Source organism: Aythya fuligula, chromosome 8 (assembly GCF_009819795.1).
Source record: "Aythya fuligula isolate bAytFul2 chromosome 8, bAytFul2.pri, whole genome shotgun sequence".
NCBI lineage: Eukaryota > Metazoa > Chordata > Aves > Anseriformes > Anatidae > Aythya > Aythya fuligula.
Window position 1 is genome coordinate 28,839,881 of NC_045566.1, and position 20,649 is coordinate 28,860,529.

At 35.5% G+C, this 20,649-nt stretch overlaps 1 protein-coding gene across 1 annotated transcript in view; it reads left to right on the plus strand.

The window, feature by feature from the left end:
* The window catches only part of CDC14A (cell division cycle 14A), a 58,881-nt gene that overhangs the window by 16,600 nt on the left and 21,632 nt on the right, over positions 1-20,649 (plus strand). Inside the window, 4 exon segments of the mRNA XM_032192026.1 lie at positions 170-262; positions 4,577-4,656; positions 15,657-15,723; positions 17,988-18,050. Coding sequence (XP_032047917.1) covers positions 170-262; positions 4,577-4,656; positions 15,657-15,723; positions 17,988-18,050 — 303 coding nt within the window.

A 20,649-nucleotide genomic window follows, 5' to 3' on the forward strand; every position in this document is an offset into this window, starting at 1 on the left:
GAAGATAGTTCATGCCACCAGGAACTTTTTCTCCTTTAATTTCAAAAGACTCTATAGGAATTCTTTGACTTGTCAGTTTACTAGAAGTGACTACTTAAATTGTTTTAAAATTGTATTCTTCTCTCAGTAAGTATGGTGGTTTTTAAAAATTATTTTTATTTTTTAACAGTATTTCAGTCTGTCAAGAAAGAAGATAGTTTACTATACCAGTTTTGACCAGAGGAAACGAGCAAATGCAGCTTTTCTAATAGGTGCATATGCCGTAAGTACTAATTATTGCATGGGTACTTCTAACCTTCCTTAAGAAACATCTCTTTTGTGTAAAATAGCATCCCAAGGGATGTTCCCTTAGGGGGCTAGACAGATTGTCATTTGGTTCTTTTATAAGCCATCTTTGAAAACTCTGCTGGATGAGTTCTAGAGAGACCTTTTCTGTGTCACTTAACTCCATTTACAGTATGGGGGGTGGCTTTGGAACATATCGGGGGGGAGGGAGCACATAGTGTGTGTACCATGATGTGGCTGTGTACGTACTCTATAGTAGGTATCCGGTGGCTCATCACACGTGAGAGAAGGTAGCTTATGTGTATGATAAGGTAAACTCGTGTGCCACAACTACAGGCACGTGTAACGCTAGCTTAGCCTGTGTTAAGCTGCTTATAGCTCTTAATTGCTAGCATGTGCAAGTGGTCTACATCTGCATATGATACTCTGCTGTCAAAGACTAGCAGATATTGTAAATATCTTTTGATTATTAGAAGATACTCTGTACCAAGAGTAATTCTTTACTAATACAGTGCTACCAATGCAAAAAAGCATCCATTAACTATAAACAATGTATATGCAGCATAGTCACTTTCTAATTTATTTCAGTTTAGTGTGACATTGGAAAACAGTTTGCACAAAGGTATCTATTACTTTAACATTGCATCCCAAAATTTTTCTCTATATGTGTGTATTCCTCCTATGGAAGTTCAATCATATTCTTCTATGGTGATCAATAATAATGCCAATAAATTCATAAAATCAATATTTTTCCGAAAAGTAATTTATGATTATAATAATCTGATTATAATTACAATAGTCTGTTTTTTTTTTTTTTTTTTTTAAACTACAGAAGCTTAACTTTTGTAATCCAGGCATATTAATTTGAGAAATAACATTAGAGCATTTTACCTCTAGATGCTGTATTCAGTTACATGCATTAGTTGTACACTCGTGAGCTACATGGTAGGGAAGTTTCTGACCTGAAGGAATCTAGTCATGATCTTCAGTGAAAAGAACAGTTTGTATTTGACAACTTGATCATACTGTTTGATGAATTATTTTATTCAAGGGCTTTTGTGTTTGTGTCTTGTCCTCAATTTCATAAGCTTTTTGAGACAGAAAGTTCCACAGCTTTGAACTCTACCAATATGTGAAAGTTAATTGAGAAAGCTTGCTTTATTTTTCCTGGTGCTAAAATATTAAGTGTAAAATGAAACGTGGAAAATAGTGGATCATGTTTTAGGAATGGGTTTCCAGTAATGATTATGCAACTTAGACTGTTCACTTAAACAGCTTCTTAGACAAGTTGAACTGAAACACCCGAATAGCTATTAAAATATTTTAGTTAGAGTCATGAGTCTGAGAGAGCTTAAAACTTGATTCACAACAGCTTACCTGTTTGTAAATTGCATCTCAGAATGATTCATTTTCTAAATTTTAATTTTTGTAATGGATTTTCAATGTATTTAGTTAATCATGTCCAGTTGCTAAATTCATATCCTTGCTCTGAAGAATTCTGCAAGGAATACATTTGTCATAAAACTAAGATTAAGGTTAAAACAACAACAACAAACATTTAAAACAGGAATAGAAGAACATGAAGATTTTGCTGATCTTACAGAGAAGTTCAGGATTTCTCCTAAATTGCTGGGACTACTACACAGAATGTTCTGTGAAGTCAGAAGGGACGACAAGAACTCCCCTCTTGTCATTAAAGAGCACATTCTTTGCAAAATCATGAAGGAGGGTGCATATTCTCATGTCTAATAATGTATGGATGAGTTGGGGGGTGGAGCGGGGGACAGATGCCACTTTGCATAACGTTGAGGTAGTCATTATGTTTCTCTTCTGGTTGGGGTGGGGAAAAAAAAGGCCCCAACTTGTTTGTGATCTCCAGTATCTAATAGTTCGCTCTGGGAGAAGAATAGGAGTAATACTAGTCTGTGTCCTTAGAGCTGGCAAGGAGTAGGCATCTTGCAATTCTAAGATCAGAGCTTGATTAGTGGACCAAAATCTGACTTTGAGTAGTCTTGGTGAAACACAATACTTACTGTGACAAGCTCTGAAAAGAGATCCACTAAGCTCTCTTTCCTTTTCCCTGTAGACAGCAGATGGGCTGGTCGTATTGCTTTCTCATGATTACTTTGTGTGTATTTTGGTACCAATAGCTTTTATTAGACTTCTGTAATGCTAGTGCAAGGGAAAAGCTGTTGAGTTTTTTGGGTCTTAAGTGTTATCAAAGCAAGTGAGACTGAGTAATAGTGAACTACTAAAGCACATTCAATCACTTGCCTGCAGGATTTTTTTTCATAATGTAAGAATATAAAATAGATTTCTGAGCCCAGCCTGCAGCTTTATGGGTTCATTCTCTATTAATCTAAGCACATCCCAGTACTGCTCAAGTCAGTAATCCCTCCCTTGGAAGGTCAGCAAGTACAAAGGCTTTTCAGCTATTGCACCACGTACAGCTTCTTTGCAGTTTCAAACAACACCTCAAATTGCTTTACATTTGCCTCACAGAATTCTTGTGATAACTTAACAGCAATAGAATAGATCTGTTCATATGCTTTTAATTTGAAAATGTATGTTGGGGGTGTGAACAAGATGAAATGAAATTGTATTTGTAATTATAGTGGATGAATGCTAAGGTGGACTTGCAAAATACCCTTTTTGTTTCCTAAGCGCTTTGGAACATACATCATACATTTTCTTGGCAGTGTGCGTGTGGCCTGTATTGCTACACATAATGTGCCTAGCAGGAATATGTCCCAATAGAGAAGAGCTTTTTCTTTAATTGCATGATTATTCAGGAAGTTCAGAACATAAGAATGGACATATCAAAGGGGAAAAAAAATGCTAGAAAACTTGTAATATTTCAGACTGTTTTTTACAGATAGCAGTGCCCCTGTATGATGTGCATTAAGAGAAGTGACACGGTGGGAACAGGGGATGAACCTATTATAAAATCTCTCTTGAAGAGAATTAAAAGTGGCTTTACAGGGGGAAAAACACAAAACAGCTATTATTATTTTGCATTGATCTTTTGAAAGTATATTAGTTTATGTAGAGGGTTTTGGCCCAGAGTTACAGTAGTAGTTCAAAGTAGTAAAATCTGTGATAGTCAGACAAGGATGAACTCGGACCTTCTTTTCACTGCATCACCACAGAGTTTTTCAGACTAAAGAAAAACAGTTTTTTTTTTTTTTCCTTTGCTGTCTCCCTTGTCCATGCTTGAGTAAGAAAAGCAAGCAAATCTACCTACCGTTTTGACATCTTACAGAGTACTGAGAATTCCACTACATTGATACAACTCCAGGCATAAAGCAACTTGCAGAGATTCTGGGAGTGACCACCACTTACTTCTGTTCCAATGTGCTTAAGGTCTGAAGTTGAACCTTAAAGCTTTTAGATCAGGACCTTTGTCTTGGTTAAGAAAACAATCATTGGTGCTCAGTATTCAGCAGTAAAATGTGCGTAGAATGAAGGAGTAGCCATGTAGATGCTGTCTGTAAGGTGAGTTGGATAGTAACAGATAGGAAAGCTGTGCTGCTTTGTTCACAAAACATTTGCACATGCAAAATGTGTCACTCCAAACTGGCTGAGGTATCTATAAATAATGCACATAACACAAATTCAAAGCTGGTTTTACTTTAGGAGCAGTTGTACTGCACAAATAGGATTTGACGTGCAACAAGGTGGTGTCTCCTTATTTCTTACTGTGATGTTTCTGGTTTATTACTCTGATGTTAAGCCAGTGGAACTGCTGGCCTTCAATGATATCAGAATAAGCCTTGGTTTAGTGTGCTGTGTTAACTAGAGGCTGCTCTCATAGTCACAGGTTCAGCTTGCTGAATTGGACATCTTGTTTGCTAATGGGTAGTTTGATACTGACAACTGGGAATCGGAAAATGTTCATGTATAGAAAGTTCCAACTGAGCTTTGATGGAGAAATGTTTCCTTTGTCAGCTGCTACCATAGTACTTCTGTTGAATCATCTGAAGTTGGGCAGAGTACTCCTAGTATAGATGACTGCTTACCGTCACAGATAACATAGAAATATATAAATATAAACTGGGATAAAAATCCCAGTTTATTTTGTTTTTTTGTTGATTTCTGAAGCTTTTGTGTTATGTAGGTTTGTCTTCTCTGGTCTGCAGATGGCCTATGAGCTGCTTGTAAAGGAGTATGGAATATTTGGAAGAGTAGTGGTTTGAGGGAAGCATATAAATGGGTAACGACTTTTCAGGATCAGGGCGGGTTATTTTTTTATTTTCCCTCCATCTTCATTCTCTTCTCTCCCCTGCTTTAGGTAATATACTTAAAGAAAACACCAGAGGAAGTGTACAGGACACTTTCGTCTGGAACTAATCCGCCATATCTTCCGTTTAGGTATGTGAACATGAAAAATGGGTCTAACTTTTGCTTTTGGAATTTGCTAAACATACTTTTTATTTCAGATTCTTCTCCCTTCCCAGAAAATGGTTTCATGTCTGATACAGACATTATTTCAAAATGGCTGATATACAGAAAAAGAAATGACTTCTGGTAGAATCACTTGCGCTGTGTTGGAATAATGAAACTAGATTGGCCATCTTAAAACTAAAATCAATCTTGCAAACTTTCAGGTTTAGAAAATACTTGTTAGCCTGTGCGTGGTTTAGCAATTAAAACTTTTCTTTATGATATATCATGATTTACTATTTGGAAGTCATTCTTACCTTTAATATTACTTAATACCTAACCAGACTTAAGTGAATGAAAGTTTTTGTTTTGTTTTCTGTTATATTTTCTGCTTTACAGAATAACTATAGAAGTTCAAATTAAGCTATTTTGCCTTTCTGTTTTCAATGAACAGCTAATTTTAACTATCTGACCATATTCTCTATAGCAAGGTAGTATGGAGGCCGAGATCTGAGGGCATTTAGCTATTATGTCTGTGTAAAAGACTTTGAGATTATTTTTTTTTTGTCGTGTGAGCCATGAAATGTCATTGTGCTTTACAAGTAAAAGTGCCTCATGCTATTATGCAAATACAGGCAATATCTCATAGGACAACTGCAAGAAGGTCAAGATCCACTTTTCTAGGGGAGTCAGCAATTAGCAAGTAGTGCTCACTGTCAGCTGATGCATTTGTAAATGCGGAGCTACCTTGTCTTTATCAAACGCTTCATTTGATTCTACAGCCACTCAACAAAGGAAGATCTGTTTATCTCTAGCGGTTTGTACAGGGTAATAGATTTAGGGATGATAGATTTATATGTCAACACCAGTTTAACCATAAAATCTTAAGCTAATGAATACATTTTAAAGAACAGTATCCTATCAGTGATTGCTGTTGTCAGCAGAGAGTTTATAGATTGATCTGATCATTGGTAGCTATGCGAGGTTATTGATATACTTAGTTTTTAAGCTAATTAAAAAAAATACTTCATAAAATGCATAAAAAGATGACCTTACGAACATGTCAATATCTTTTTGTTTAACATCTATGAATTCTATATAATATACAGGAATGATGATTTAAGGTAGTGTATATTTTTCTACACCTTTTACACGTGTTGTTTTCTGATGCTCTCCTAATCTAACAGAGTTGCGTCAGTCCCTCCATTTACAGAAGGCTCAGCTATTAGAATATTACTCCAAGAAGTCATTTGGAGCAAACTATATTATTCTCAGCACAGAAACAGTGTCAGTTTTTTCTTTTGTCTCCTTATTTTGGGGAAAGCAACAAGTAAAAATCTTCACTGCAATATTTCCCTTCCGTCTGGGGATTACTCTGTAGCATTTAAAGGGAGTCTAGAAAATTGATTCTTCCTTTCCTGTCTAATAGAGTTGTCTCAGTGGTTCAACTTTGGCAGGAGATTAAGAACAACTGAATGCTATTTCTTTCATATAAGAGTTTTTAATAATTAAACCAACCTTATTTTTTCAAAATCTTGAGCTTCTTGAAACCGTGCTGTCGTGGTTCCGCTCGAGTGGGCAGCCGAGCTCCACCACAGCCGCTCTCTCACTCCCCCTCCTCAAAGAGGAACGGGGAGAAAATATGAGAAAAGGGGCTCAAAGGTTGAGATAAGGACGAGAAAATCACACAATTATTGTAACGGGTAAAACAGACTCAGCATAAGAAGATAGTAAGATTTATTGCTCATTACTAACAAGCTAGAGATGTGAGAAACAAAGGAAAGAAACCAAAAGCACCTTCCCCCCCCATCCACCCTCTTCCACCTCCTCCCCCCGAGTGGCGCAGGGGAACGGGGGAATGGGGGTTATGGTCAGTCTACAGCACTTCTTCTCTGCTGCTCCTTCTCAGTCACTCTTGTCCCCTGTGCTGTGGGGTCCCTCCCACGGGATGCAGTCCTTGATGAACTGATCCGGCGTGGGCTTCCCACAGGCAGCAGCTCTTCCAGAACTGCTCCAGATATGGGTCCGTACCACGGGGTCCATCCCTCAGGAGAAAACTGCTCCAACCTGGGTCCCCTACGGGCAGCAGCTCCTGCCAGATCACCTGCTCCTGCGTGGGCTCCTCTCCACAGGCTAAAGCTCTGGCCTGGAATCTGCTCCGGCAGGGGTCTTCCACAGGCGGCAGCCTCCGTCGGTGCAGGGCCACCTGCTCCACCGTGGTCTCCACGGGCTGCAGCGTGGGACCCTGCTCCACCGTGGTACTCCATGGGCTGCAGGGGGACATCCTGCTTCACCATGGGCCTCACCACAGGCCGCAGGGGACTTCTGCTCCGGCGCCTGGAGCACCTCTCCCCCTCCTTCTGCACTGACCTTGGTGCCTGCAAGGCTGTTTTCTCACTCCTCTCACTCTCCCGGCTGCTGTGTGGCGCAGCGTTTTTTTCCCTGTCTTAAATATGCTCTCACAGAGGCACAAAACAACATCGCTTATTGGTTCAGATCTGGAAAACAGTGGGGCCCTTCCCAAACATGGGGCAGCTTCTAGATCTTTCTCACAGAAACCACCCCTATGGCCCCCTGCTACCAAAACCTTGCCACGTAAACCCACTACATGTGCTTAAAAAGCAAACTGTATGTAGTAGAGATGCAAAACTTTTTCAGTAATGTAGAATGTAGAATCTCAGAATAGTTGTACTTTGTTTACCTATTCCAAAAACTTTACCATTCAGAATTATACGAAATTGCTATGTCTTTAGGTTTCTTCCCCACTTCTTCCCCTGCTACAGTAAAAATTAAGGTATTATTTGTACTGACAAAGCAAAAAGCTTAGTTATCAAGTCCTGAAATTGTGAAATGGAAAATTGAGGAGGAATTTTTTTCAGAACTTTTTTGTTCAAACTGAAGGCTACAGACTTTTGTCTTGCAACCAATCCCTTTGAATGATACATATAGTAATAAGTTATTAAAATGGTGTTTCTCCTTTGCTGGTAGGGAATAGTGAAAATAATGTGACTTTTTTGAGGCTGGCAAGAACCATAATAACAAACTAAATGGCACAGAATAATTTTGTTAAATAATTATTTAATTTTAATAATGAAGTTAACACAATTGTGTTATCAATAACTAATATTGAAGTTAACAAATATGCATTCAGAACAAATCCTGTAAGTCTGAATTAATTAGATTCTATTCCAAAATAGAATAGGGATCATGAAATGAGAGTTTGTAAAAAAAAAAAAAAAAAAAAAAAAAAAAAAAAAAGTAAGAAACAGCAAGATTTTATAAAGATAGCTTTGTAGTATATAAAAAGAGAGAATACAAACTGAACACACTGGAGAAGTCAATGTCTGGCAAAGAGGCTACTCAGCGTTTGCAGTCTGAATTGTCAAAATTATTGCAGAAGAGTAATCCATTCATTCAGTTTGCCAGCTTCAGGAGAAGAGAACAGTAAATGTTGTCAGTCTTCTGATGCTTAAGACTCTTCTGCAGGTTTCTGGTAGATAAATGGTGGTGTCAAACTTCTTTAAAGTAATAGATGCTATCCGTGTTTCCAAACCTGTCTTCCAAATCTATCCAGAGTGTTATGTATGGATTGTTGTAACCCATCTGTGAGAATTCATGAATTTTGTGAAGATAGGCTTCTGGGACATCGTCTCACTGTAAAAGAAATGTAAAATCTTTTCCCTTTTCTAAAGGGAAACAAAAAATACCTCTGTCCTAATGTAGATATTAAATTCTATTATCTTGTCCTTAATTAGCTTTCTCTTCATGTTCTCCAGAGCTAACACCAAAAAACATAAAACATGCAGCAGGCATATGCTGCAAGTGAAAGGATCTTTGGTAAATAAAACCAGTATGCATAAAATAATGCTGTTTTTCACATCAATCATCTAGCTAGATGTGAAAATATCTTTAACCACTACAGTAATAGAATGCTAAATTTAATTATACATAAGCCAGAAAGAAGAGGGTATATCAGTATACCCTACTAGGTGAAAACCTAGGCAAACAATTTCAAGAATGTACAACAGAGAAATCTTTAAAATTGGTAGCTATACTCTAATACACCTAGATTTACCCTGTACTCTGCTGATACACAGGTTCTCTGAGCAGTAGTTTGCTCTCAGGTTCTTGCTTCTAAGGTAGGCTGTACGCCAATGTCCTAACATTTTCTTAAGCCTTTTAACTGTGTTAATTGTGGCGAACATCGCTAATTTGGACATTATTATCCTAATCCGTGACTCTTGGTAGAACAAAATACTTCTTGTTCCATATTCAGAGGAAATCTGTAGCCTAACTTAAATTGCTCATTAAAGATGAAATCATTCTGTACTGTTGATTTTTCTACAGGCAGGAAGGGCAAATGTTCTAATTTCCACTGATGCTCTTAAGCTTCTTAGAACTTACTTGTCACTGTTGTGACTTTTCACTGCATTATTTTACGTCATCCTAACCACATTCAAACGAAGAAGTATATTCTAGAGTCGAAGAAATTCAGTCAGGTGATCTCCCTTGAGGTTACTCCTGCAGCTAATACCAGTCAAAAGAAATCTCAAAATATGTGTGGAATGGTTATGTTAGTAAACTGTTACTGAAGAAGTAAACTTTTCTTTAAGCTCTAGAGTTAACGTGCATGTAGCTTTTTGATGTATATAAAATAGGTCTTAATTCCACTTTACTTTTCTTACATTCAGTTGCTTTTGCTATCCGTAAAACACGTTGGTTAAAAGTAAAGCTTTTGGGGGAGGTTATGAATTTTTCTGATATTTTTGTTTGTTTGTTTTCCTTTCTTCTGGTAGATTTTCTGTAGTTTGGTTTACTATTATTTTTGTTTTGTTTTAACGCAGCATTTAGGCTATTTTCTAGGATAGAAGGAGTCAATCTTCTTGAGCCAGGGCCTTGATCTCCAGAGGGAATAGGGAATTCTGAGCTTTTGGAAGAAAGCTTTTATATGTTAGTAGATATAAGCATCTATATTTCTTTAGCATTTTTTCTTAATTTGGTGTCAGGCTGAAAAGCACTTCAGTTTCTTTTGGTGCTGCTTTAGACTATGTAAGGTCTTGGCACTGGATTAGAGCCTAAGAAGATTCTGTTACCTGTGTGGTATAGTTTATCGTGCTGGTAAAGAAAACTGTGTAATCTAGCTGTACAGGAGGTGAGAAAAAGAAGACAGGAGATGAACTAAAGGAATTTGATAAGATAGGAAGCCAAGTAAGAAATGAGGAGTCAACGTTAGAGAGGAGGTACTTGGGATTTGAATTTGTAGGGAGAGGCTGGAATAGATGTATAAGAAGCTTAAGAATTACTGGGGTTGAGAGAAGGGCAAGTAGAGCTGATGAGGGCCTGCAGTGGGTCAACCTGTATCAGATGGGAGCAGGGAAGAAATAAATTATTTCTTCTTCCCCGTTTTTTTTGAGATGTTTTTCTTCTACCTCTATGTTGTAAGACATTGCAGCATCTCTAGTGCAAAATACAGCATGATACAGAAGCTCAAGCAAATGAACCTGTTTTATCACTGGAAGCATTAATGTCACGTTAGGCACCATATCTGGTTGTCATCAGGCTATGCTATGAAAAAACAAGTTAGTGCTATCAGGAAGTTTGCCCTCCTTCCATATAGTTAACATTTTAAAAAGGGCTAAAACTACTTTATCAAATGACAATGGAAAATATAATCCAAATGTCTTGTGCCTTCCCTCCTATTCTAAGGTCTAGGAAGGAAGTACTTTGGGATATTATTCACAGGTATTCAGTAGTTACTGTCTTGAATTTAATTTTTTTCAAGCCTGGAACTTAGATACCCTGTACTACAGAAGTTATATAGTATCTCTGTTTGAATAGTTTCAAGTGTAAGAGGCTATCGGGGTGTAGTGATCAAAGGTTGTGTTACAGCTAGATTATTTAACAAGTTTGTTAATTTGATATCTGAAGTGTCTTCTATTTGGGAAAAAAACAACAGACAACTTTCAATAGGTAGAAAGCTCTGCAAGACCGTCAGATTCTTCACGGAGTCCTGACGTGTGTTTACATGAAAAGATCACCAGCAAACTGATCTACTTTCATCCAGCTCAGTGACCTCAAAAGGCCTTAATCGGCTTAGATCTTCAGCTGGGTATTTCATTTGAAGACAGCTTCAGTGAATATTGTCCAGGGGTGGAAGGAAATCAGCATACCCCTCTTACAAGTTCTGTGGAAATTATTTTATTTTTATAATGGAAATAACGAAGACAAAGCAGGAGATAAGGCACCGCAGTATCCGAGAAACTTCCACCTTCTTTTTGGCTGACTCGCTGTCACCTGGTGACGCTCTAATCTCTTGAAGATCTTGTACAGTATCTGCTTGCTTCCACTTAAGAAAACAGGACTAACACCATTTGAAACCATCACAAATAACAGTTTCCTGTAATAAAACTGCTTTGGATTTTCAACTTAAACTGCTCTGTATTGATTTCAATACAATAAGAAAAAACAAATGTATTTTAATTTAGTTGTGTTCGATCTCTAGATATGACGTGAATTTCAGAGCTAGAGTTTAGGTTTTATTTCTTTATTTGCAAGTGCTAGGGAAACAATTTATTTTGTTATGGACAGCATTTAGAGGGTTGGTAAAGTAGAAAGCATTATGCAGTATTGAGGTCAGCTCCGATAACTGAAATCGGATGTGGGATTTGCGGCTCTGTAATGCCAGCTCAGTTTCATGCTACATCTGTATGTCAGAAATATTCACATTTTTTCTGAATTTGAAACTAAATAGAGTTATCAGGTAATAGTTGGTAAAGCACTGTTTGAAAATGAAGCTGGTTATGCGTTTGGCCATCAAAGATTGAAAGAATACTGGAATGAAACACGTGATCAGCTACAGCAAACAGCACCCACACTGTAACACCGTGCAGGAGACGCCTGTGTACGATCTTTTTGTTTCATGTCAAATAGCACAAGTCCTCCTTTTCTCTATGTTTTCTTTAACACAGACTTAACAGTTAAAAAACAAAAAATAAACTAAATTCAAATAGCTCTTTTTCCATCAGCAAAAAGCAAAATGTATTTGCATGTGCATAAGTAGTCCCAGTAACTTAAAAATTATTACGGTCTTAAGTGTAAGCATATGAAATAGTTTACTGTAGACTAGTAGACAAAGGAGAAGAATAAGTTTAAGTAGGAAGAATGTATGGAATTCTAGTTTCATTTGAATTGTTATGTTTTTTTGAAGCTAGTAGATTTTCTTTCTGTGCATTAGTCTTCCTTGTAACTGTTTTAGTGTTTGCATTTGCTTTTTAGCGTGGTACAAAGTGTGGCCCATTCAAAAGCTATTGTATTTTTTACAGCTAAAGTTACTATTAATTATTACTCTAGAACTTTGACAATGACAGATGCTTCAAGAAAATGCATGCTAGTGGCTCCAAGTCACTGTGGTATGAGAAATACTAACTGTATTTCTAATGGGATTTTTGTAAAGGTTAGTACTTGTTCTGACAGTATCCAGTATTTCATCCAAGGTCTAGAAATTGTATACTAAATCGTTTGGAAGAAGGGTTTATCCAAAGAATAGTGATGTTGAGGCAGTTGTTCTGCATTTTTTAAATTATTTTGTGTGAGTTTTTTAAATGCTTTAATTTAAGAGGTTTTGGAAGATAAGATAAAATTTAATTTTTAAATATTTACAAAGCTTCACGATGATTTGATTTGGCTTGTGGCTCATTTTTCTCAATTAGGGAAAAAACTTGGAAACTCAGCCTGGAGGAAGTCATCTAGGTGGTTAAGAGTGGAGACTTGTTTTGCTTTTGCTTTTAATGAAGGATAAACTGAGTTAGTGACTGAAAATACCTTAGACAACTCTTTCTAAACAAAAAGATATTTTAATTGAGTTATTTATTTAAAATACTTGGGATATCAAGTCAAGAAAAAGTCTTTGCTTTTTGAGTATTTCAAGACCTTTACAGATCTGAAGTTAACAGTCAGATTGCCATTAAATGTCTCCTCTAATTAAATTCTGCAAAATTCTTTGTCTAAAAATCTATAACTATTAACGATTCTCTAGATTAATTTTAAATTATCTATTTGATAGGAAGGTTGAATATATATTAAAAAAAAAAAAAGTCACAAAGTAATAGTGTTTAAACTAAACTGGTTTTTAATTTTGTTCAGCTATGTATGTAATGTACGTTTAAAATTCCTTCCCTTCTTTGCTATTGCATCTTGTTGCTTGCAGTGTGTTTGAAAATTGCTGACTTGGATTTTGCCTTTGACCATGGAATCCACAAGCACTCTCCTGACCTGTATTTCAGATTGCTTTTTCTTTGTGAATGTTGACTGTTGATGCATAGATGTGTGGAATAAAAGATGTGTGCTAGTGTTCGTGCTTTCTAGATAACGAGAATCTGATTTGATACAGATTCTTGAACGGACACAAAGCTAAGCTGAATGATGCACAGAGGGATGGGATTAAGAGAGACTTTGAGAGCTAGATTTTTTTTTTGTTTTAAATGAGGCATTAGAGTTGATGATTTAAGATGGTGCTACTTGAAAAGGAGCATCTGGATTACTAGTCAAATATTTTCCTGGAAATAACTAATATAAACACTTTATTGCTTCAGTGACCTTTTATATTGTTAATTTGTATAAAGTGTGTTTGTTAACAACTTTAGCAAAGTTGTTTGTGAAAAGTGCTTTGTGAAAAGTGCTAAATTCCCTTCATACTTCAAAAAAGAAGTTTTGGCACAGAGGGATTCTTAGTATTACTGTTAAGTCCCGTAACTATCAGGAGATACGCTGTTATTCCCTGGGATGCGTCTCTACTATATCAACAGATCCAGCATACAGAGTCCTCATGGATTATGCATAATTTCTGCCAGATCCATCTTTTTCATTTCATACCTAAAATTTAATACCTGTTGATAGTTTAGCCTAAAATTCTGAAACGGAGAACAGTGAAGTTTCAGAAGGGGAAAGTGCATCCATATTTAATTCTAAACAGGCAGTTGAGTTGTACTTGTGGAAGCTACAAATACAGACATGTTTTTTCCTAGCTTTACCCTCAAAAAGGAATGGGAGGCCTAAAATAAAAAAGGTTATGGTGTTAAGGACTAAAATAGCTCAGATTTTTTTCCATTTTACTTGTTCTCCAAATTATTATAGAAATAACTTTTATGATTTGTTTTTTCTTACCAGCAGATACTTGGGGGAGATACTATGGCAAAGTCTGGTATAATATACTCTCTGTTTGCCATAGAGCATCAAACATCATGCTTTCCCTTGAAGCATTAGGTGATAGTAAGCCACTGCTTCCAGGTGTTCTGTCATTACCATGCTGCACTGCCATTCATACCTACTGCTTGCTTCATTACGTTTTAGTAGTTAGTGTTTTATTGCTGTTCATTAGCTTTTTATCACGTTCATTAGTGTTTCATCACTGTCTACCACAAAAGATAGATAAGGGTGTGAGATGCAAGCTCAGTGTGCACAGTTTCTAGTAACAGCTGTCTGTGGGAACTGTAGCTAAGAGAACTCTATAGCTGAAATTGTGATAGGCTTACCTCGTGCGCCTTGGTCAAGTTCTAGGTCCTCCTTCCCTCTCCATCATACCACTTCTTATTAATTGTGTTCCTTTTTTTCTGCAGTATTTTATGTACTGTTGGTTGAAGTAGTTACAAACAGATACAAAATCACATTTTTGTTATAGCAAAGTAACCTAATACAGGATGGCTGTTACAATCATGTTTTCTATTCATATTTCTCTTAAATAATTAGTTTTGTGGTTTGCATTGTTTTAGGTTTTGTTGTTTCTGTCAACTTTTTCATGAAACTGTTGTAGCTTTTAAAGATTTTTCTGTTATATGTACGTGTTCCCATTTGGTCCTAAAGATTTTTTTTTTTTTTTTCCTCAGAAGACCTTTTTCTTTTTCTGAAAACCTTATGACAAAAAGATCTTCAACTTTTCCCTGTAGAAAAATATATTAAGTCTTCTGGGTTAATTGCTTTGGTATAATCTGTTTATTTAATGAAAATACTCTATGGCTTTACTTTTTGAAAAAAATTCTTTGCTAGGTTTGAATATTGAAGATGTATTCACACTTGCAAATTCCCATTCTAAAACATTGCAATAAGTATTTATTTTAGTAATCTAATAACTTGAAAGATTTTCTGGAGTAAACTGTAATCTGAAACTACCAAATTTGTAGCTTTTAATTTTCCTAAATTAACTAAGTTTTCTGTGAACACTGCTTGCTTAAAACTGCTGTAATTTTGCTCTTAAAGAATGTGTGAGAGTATTTTACTCTTTAAGCACTTGAGATTGAAGGACCGTATTGGTACTACAAATATAGTAAATATAGCAAGTAGATTCTCAAAAAAAAAAATAACTAAAAAATTCAGTGAAAGATTGAAATTTTGAATAAATTATGGATTAAATATGTATCTGGCTGAAACCTAGTATTTTGTTATTCTCAGAAACTGCAGTTCTTAACATTTTTGATAAGATAGCTTAGAGCAAAACTAAAAAAAGATTTCTTCAATGACTGATTAAGAAGTCACTGTTAAAATGCAGACCGGTCTGAAGCAAAGTTTGAAAAGTACTTTTTCTTTTTTCCACAATACATGTTGCTGTTATTTTTCATGTTGGTGTTTGTTTTTATGTTGATGTCTTACTTCTTGAAGATGTTCTGCTTTTTGCCATTCTGTCATCTTTAAACGATAAATTGTTGTTTTCAGAGTGGCAGAATCAAGGTCACATAATTTTCAATTTTGTATCTATTCCATGTGGGTACCTGACAAAAACATGCACTTAACATAATTTACAGTATCAACTGTATTTACACTGAGCTACATCCTTGGTAAGGGTATGCTTTAGCATGAATGAGCTGGTAAAGCAATGTCTTCTTGGAACTTTAATACAGAATTCTTGGAGGGGATGAAATAACTTGAATGTATTTTATTCTGTGCTGTCTTTCCCTAAGTTCTAAAATAATGTTTATATGAATTTGTTAAATCTATAGGGATGCTTCATTTGGGAACTGCACATACAATCTCACGATCTTGGACTGTTTACAGGGAATAAATAAGGTAACCATGCTTTTCCTTAGCAAAACAGGTTTAAATTGACTTTTAAAAAAGGTGAAGTAAAACACTCTTAAAATACATTAGAAGAAAATCTGGTTTCAAAGCAAGATGCGTGTCAATGAGTAGTGTGCTGTCATGAAGCCCAAGTTACTGAGAACTGTGTTGGAGTAGTGACAAGGGAAGAAGGAAAAGGTTATGTTTCTGCTTGGTTAGCCTTTGATAACTTTCTGTAGCTCACTTCATGAATTAGAATGCAAACATCCCAGGCCCCATCTCAGGGTGGGGTTACAGGTAATGCACTAGATCTGCTAACGAATCATTTATAAACCTAGGTTGACAAAATTAAGGTACTGATATTCTGTGACTTAATCTAAGCACCGTTTTTTGTATTTTTCTTTTTGGATACTTAACTCCATTTCAGTGTTTGACACCTGTTCTTTTCAGAATTCTTTAAAAAGAATGAAAACTAGTGTATCTTACTAGTGTTTTGGTGTGTCATTTTAAAAAGTTTGTCAACTTGCTTGTTAAAGCTCTGCCTTGCATGTGCTGTGGTTTCAAAATATGTTTAATAGTCGATGTAAAAATTATGAATTTATCAAAAATAATTTGAAAAGCATAATTTAAATTGCTAAATTTGTGGTTATGGTCCTGGGGAAAATAAAAAGCAGCGCTGGAGATTAAAAATGCTATTTTACATATTAATTGTCAACTTGGTGTTACAGTATATACTTGATACTGTAAGCAAAGATCAAATTTTTCATCTAATTTCCCAGTGATCTTAATGAGAGGAACAGGTTATATAAATGGTTCTGTACTGACACCTTATAGACTATTTGTAATTCTTAAAAGTATGCCAAAACAAGTGTTTCTTAAAAATTGAAAAAAGGACAGATCAAGCTTAATATTTTTAGTTCTGTGGGGGTGGGAAAGGAGCTGTCAGTTAACAGTAAGACTCTTAATTTGTGTGGCTTTCTACAGATCCTGAAGCTCTATGAAGCAGTCAGTATGATTTATCTGCAACAAACATGTCAAAAGGACTCTGAAAACCATTTTTTCCTCTTCTGTTCCCATAAAACTTATTGAATCTCTGTCCAGTTCACCTACAGAAATAAAGCCACTTCGAGTAGAAACTCTATGGCTAAATCTAAAGTAAAATCTTAGTTTACCTGAGTAAATTTCATGACTTTGTTGCATATATTACATACACATAATCCAGGGGGCCTACAAATTCTGGAGTGCAGCCATCTAGCCATGCTTCAATGAAATACATTTTTCTAGATTTGCCATTCAAAGAAACCTCTCAGTATCTTAGGTTTCATGACAACATTGTCTACTTAAATAAACTATTTTCGTTATGCCTAAAAAGAAAGAAAAATAACTGTAACAAAAAGTGGTGAACACGATTGTTTTCTAAAACATTGATATATGGTCTTTTGTTAACACACCTTAATCATAGAATGTTGTGCAAAGTCTATACTTTTCAGAATGTGTTAGATTCAGAATAAATATATGCTGCAGAAATGTATTACACCAATTCTTTGGAAGAAATTTGTGGTATCGATTGCTTATTCATAAAATTGTTTTAAATATTGTTATATACAAATCTTTAGTACAAAATGGACTTATTTAATCATAGTACAGGGATCAAATACAAAACTTAATTTCTTTCAATCATGTAATAAATCTTGTCTACCATAGTCTTGTTAACTTCATTCTACCAATGGAGTGCATTGAGAGAAGTATTAACAACTAATCACAAAATACAGGTTACACGTAGTACTTCTGTGTAAGATTTTTGCCTGGGTATTATGCTAATAAAATCAGAGCGTCATATTAAACACAGAAAAGCAATAAACTTTTTGTGCATTTTGGTCATAAAATATAGAATGTTAAATATATTCAGCACAGAAATTATCAAATGACTATGACAAAAAGGGAATTACTTTTTGTCATCTGCCTTAAAGAAAAAAAAACATATGAGTGTGTGGAGACTCAGTTTTAAGATTTAACTGATATGCAACAAACTTATGTCACATCATAATGTCTTTGAAGGGGAAATAATGAACCTGATGTTTTTGGACATTGTTAAAGTTTTTGTTGTCTGTGTTGTTAGTCTGTGCAAAATTGAATGTTGTCTTAACATAGAGACCTCAGCAAGCCAAAAGCACAAACATTTAGTGATTTAGTTTTTAATTTTTAAGAACAGCATTATAAAATGAGATTATAAATCATATTTAAGAATGAACTGACACCTTGTTGCCTTTTAGGCCTTACAGCATGGATTTTTTGACTTTAAGACATTTGATGTGGATGAATATGAACACTATGAGGTTTGTATGTTTAATGGGTTTAATGTGTCCGGTTTGCCTTAAGTTAGAATACCTAGTATCCCACAAGTTTAAAATATATTGGAAAAGTATTCTAAATCAAGTAAAACTCAGTCTTTGTATGTACGGTAAGTACATGAAACCACAACAGTTCCCTTGGTTAGGTAATTGTTGGAAGCCTACAGATACCTGAAACTTTATTCTGTCTGAACAATATGCAAGATGAGTATCGTTACAATGTGATGCACTGAAATTGCAAGAAATCTGTTTTCTCATAGCCTTCCTGGCTTCTGGGACTGCTTTCATGCTTTCCCATTCTTGTTCCAGGATATGACTCCAAGTCTCTCAGCTGCCCCACAAAATCTGTTTTCTTTTAATACCTGTGGAACAGCTTCTTGAGATGCTATTAGTCCTTGGTATATGATAAATTTTTGTATAGCCATATAGATTAAGCACATTGTGAGCTCACTTTTTTTTTTAATCAGTGCATTATATGGGATTCTAGTAATTAAAATACATCTAAAAATTTCCTTAATGAAGTCCCAGAAAGCTAAATTGTCATTCATTTTTCTGCCATTTGTCTTACAAATTAAGAATAGATGCTCTGGGTGGCTCTGGATTCCTTCAGGACTTTATTCTGTAATTTTAAATGTAAACTGTGTAAGTTCTTCTCATCTCTATCTTCTAGTAATAGACAGCCATTTAAAGCAATATTGCTGCAGAGATACTTTGAAATATACCCTTGCTGCACCTGTGAGCTGTGTTGTGTCCAGAGGAAATTCCAGGCCCAAAGTGTATATCCAGATTAGTTGGGTGTTTTTGTCTCATATTTCCACTCGAAAGGAGGAAGAGGGTTTTTAATGAAGACAGTGACAAACAATGTAGTTGTATTGGAAGTTATTTTTGGAGCTGTCTATAGTTCTTGCTATTGCATTGGTTAGGGAGAAAGATTTATAGACTAGAGGTGTACTAAATGTTTGAATATATATTCAGCTCTCTTTTTAGAGTTCAGAACATTAACATAGCTTGAGAAATTAGTGTGGCCTTTGATGAACTACTTAGTTTTAGCTTAATCTGTGTATAGCAGTAAAATTTCATTCTAAAAAAGAATGGCGGGTGGAAACTCTTAGGAATGTATATATATAGTATACAATGAGCTGCCTGAAAAGAAAGTATTAGAACAATTGGCTAAAGCTGTATACAAAACAGCCCCAATATCTTGTTTAATGCTTAACATCATTTTACATTTCTGTGAAATGTATGCATGTCTGAATGAATCCTGCTCGCTGTCTGAGTTTGTGAGAACTTGGAATCCTTTTTAAATTTTTTGTCTATTCTTTGTGTGTCTTCTACTATTTTATGTACGATGGTCAGCTTTGTATTTTAGACATATACTGTGCTGTATTTCTAGAACTTTAATTGTTCCATATTTTTCTGTTAGCTCTTCAGATGTATAGTTGTGTGGAGAAAAGTTGCATAAGATTTAAAAGGAACAGGCTAATGGAAATTCAGTTTCATCTATGAAGATGAACTATAGAGTTCTTCCATCTTACTGCACTATTAAGGCAGCTAATTCCCCTTTTGTTAACCAAGTTCTCAATTTGCTACAGTGATGTTTGCATATGGTGCTGAATATATATAGTTCAGAGTGGTTAAAATTTAAATTATTCACAAAAAGCTGTGTACTACAAAGAACTAATTAACTCATAAATAAAACTGGTAATGCAAATATAAAAATAATTCAGATTGATTGAACAGAATTGCTTTAATGAAGGGAGTAGAGGTGCCATGATATTGAGATTGCAGTCTGGAATAGAAATTTGTGTGTTGTGAGGAGCGGTCCTGACTTGGCAGTAAGAATCATTTCACTAGTCCTTACGCAAGCTTGTTAACTTACCGGAGTTTTTGCTGTGTGAGGATATTTGGAGCAAGCCTAATGGGGTTAGCTAAGCAAACAGTTGGTGAATTGATTACAGTAATGCCCATTATCAGAACCTTTCACTCATTAAGATGTTTTGGTGAGCTGAGAGCAAAAAACACAAGCTTCATAATGCAGTTGAACTGAATGCCATGTCCTTAAAAGTCATGCTGACAATAATTGCATTGCCAAATGAGGAATGGGCAATCTTCATTTAAAAAGAAGACATTCTTCAGTTTGATCAAGAAAAGAATTCACAGAACCTTTCTGAAGTTTTCATTTAAAAATGAAAAGCCATTTTTGCAAAGAGATGCAAAACCTCAGTTTATTTTTTATTTTTGATCTATATTTTGCTTCTATGATTGCGAGCTCATTAGAGCTATGCCAATGTGTGAATTTCTGTTTCTACGGAGAAAGGATAATTGTTTTTGAAGGCTAATTGTTCTTTGTAATTTGTTTTCCATGAATTGGCTTTTTAGTGCCTACTTCCTTACAGGGAAGCATTTTTCCATATTCTTTGACTAAAACACATGATAATGCTACTGTCTGCCAGCAATATTATACATAGGTGTCTTAAAACCACAAGTCCTGTACAGGACAAATACCTTAGATATAGGATCCAATTTTATTTGAAAAACTTTTTAGCAAAACTTGCTGTGGCTTTGTTTTATGAAGAGATTTCTG